A 2,357-nucleotide genomic window follows, 5' to 3' on the forward strand; every position below is an offset into this window, starting at 1 on the left:
AATCCACTGCTAATTCCCAATACACATTGCTTCATTAGAAAGCAAAATACAAATGGGTGTTTATAATAGGCAACCCTTAAAATAAGAACAAAAAATGTTGAGAAAAAGAGAGAGAGAGAGAGAGAGAGAGAGAGAGAGAGAGAGAGAGAGTAGAAGAGATTCAGGAAGAGTAAAGCAGAAATTGGACACCAAATTGGGTTGGAAAAAGGATGGAAATGAATTAAGGATTGGAAAAGGCAGGCAGGGCTAAGGCACAGATGACATTTCAGTATCAACATAAGAACAGTAGATCTGGTTACAGAGCGGAGAGAGTAAGGAGGCTGCGTCTGGCTCCCGCTCTCACAGCCATTGCAGTACATTGAGCTCCATAGAGACAGCGCCGGGGCAAGCGCGAGCTGGACGGGCACTGGGCGACTCTGTGCCTCGCGGACGAAAATCAACTAAACATGGGCAAAGGAGATCCTAAGAAGCCGAGAGGCAAAATGTTCTCATATGCATTCTTTGTGCAAACTTGCCGAGAGGAACACAAGAAGAAGCACCCGGATGCTTCTGTCAACTTCTCAGAGTTCTCGAAGAAGTGCTCAGAAAGGTGGAAGACCATGTCTGCTAAAGAAAAGGGGAAATTTGAGGACATGGCAAAGGCTGACAAAGCTCGTTATGAAAGAGAAATGAAAACCTACATCCCCCCCAAAGGGGAGACCAAAAAGAAGTTCAAGGACCCCAATGCACCCAAGAGGCCTCCTTCGGCCTTCTTCTTGTTCTGTTCTGAGTATCGCCCAAAAATCAAAGGAGAACATCCAGGCTTGTCCATTGGTGATGTTGCAAAGAAACTGGGAGAGCTGTGGAACAACACTGCTGCAGAGGACAAGCAGCCCTGTGAAAAGAAGGCTGCCAAGCTGAAGGAGAAGCACGAAAAGGATATTGCTGCTTACAGAGCTAAAGGAAAACCCGATGCAGCGAAAAAGGGGGTGGTTAAGGCAGAAAAGAGCAAGAAAAAGAAGGAAGAGGAAGATGCTGAGGAGGATGAAGAGGATGAGGAAGAGGAGGAAGAAGTGGAAGACGAAGATGAAGAAGAAGAAGATGATGATGAATATGTTGGTTCTAGCGCAGTTTTTTTGTCTATAAAGCATTTAACCCCCTTGTACACAACTCACAACTCCTTTTAAAGAAAAAAAATTGAAATGTTAAAAAAAAAGAACAGTAGATCTTTGAGTCATAGTGATGTTTCCTTCACTAATAGCCAAAGTAATAGTGATCTGTTGAAGGCAACTTGGATGTACCCAGAAGGCAAGATGGATCAGAAACACTAACATGGGTCCTAATTGCAGTAAATGAACAACATATCAACCCTGAATGAAAAGATGAAGAAAAGAATGAACTAACTTTGGGAAACAGTGTGTTGTAAAGCTAAAGATACAATGAGTTGTTTATGCACGAATTCTGTAAAACTGTCAGTAAGCACATTAAAAAAAAAAAAGGCCTGGTACTAGGGAGCACACTAAAATTGAACAGATATGTAAATATGCTATAGATAAGAATAATCAGGGTCCCTACTACGAGAGAAAGAATTTATAAATAATGGAGGCACAAGAACTAAAGCAAATACTGAAGTGTTGAATTGGAATGTGAGTTATTAGCATAAACTACTGGCTACATGTTAAGTGACGTGATTTTTCCAGGAGACATGTGAACAGATATGCAATCAACCCTCATAGGGTACAGATGACAAACCAAAGAACTCATTCAACCCCACATATCTTGGTGAACCAAGAAGCATGGGTGACTCAGACAGCAGCAACCTTGAAAAGCTCACCTTTGATGGTAACAGTGTATCAAAGCTGCTTCACTGGCATTTTCTGCAACTTGCAGGGAGCTCCCCAGAAAAGTCTCTTCACCCTCACTAGTTTAGTGCTTATCTTACATTAATCAAGACAGGCATTTGTGAATCTCATAATTCCCTTGTATGTGTCATGAGCCTTTTATCTTTCCTCAAGAAAGAATGCTTCAATCCAGAAAAAAATAGCTACATAATCACACACACACACACACACACACACACACACACACACACACTCACACACACATGCCATATGTAATGAACTTTGTATATGATACATATATATCATATTGAAACCTCCTATGTAAAAATAGATAGCCAGATAACTAAATAATAGATGGATTTAGAATGATGGGTATGTATAGCTATGTGGGCATCCTAGTTACTTTCCTGTTGCTGTGATAAACAAATACCAAGATCAAAAGCAACTTGGGGAGGAAAGTGTTAATTTCATCTTACGGGTTATAGTCTGTCATCAAGGAAAGCCGAGGCAGGAACTGAAGCAGAATCCGTGGAGGAA

General features: G+C 41.2%; 1 protein-coding gene across 1 annotated transcript; it reads left to right on the forward strand.

The window, feature by feature from the left end:
* Positions 1-302: 302 nt before the first annotated feature.
* LOC113836333 (high mobility group protein B1-like) lies at positions 303-1,166 on the forward strand. The gene has a single exon (XM_035447055.1). It carries the CDS (start codon positions 447-449, stop codon positions 1,164-1,166), a length of 720 nt encoding a protein of 239 aa, XP_035302946.1. The 5' UTR covers positions 303-446.
* The last annotated feature ends 1,191 nt before the right edge of the window (positions 1,167-2,357 follow it).

The sequence above is a fragment of the Cricetulus griseus genome, chromosome 6, assembly GCF_003668045.3.
Source record: "Cricetulus griseus strain 17A/GY chromosome 6, alternate assembly CriGri-PICRH-1.0, whole genome shotgun sequence".
Classification (NCBI taxonomy): domain Eukaryota; kingdom Metazoa; phylum Chordata; class Mammalia; order Rodentia; family Cricetidae; genus Cricetulus; species Cricetulus griseus.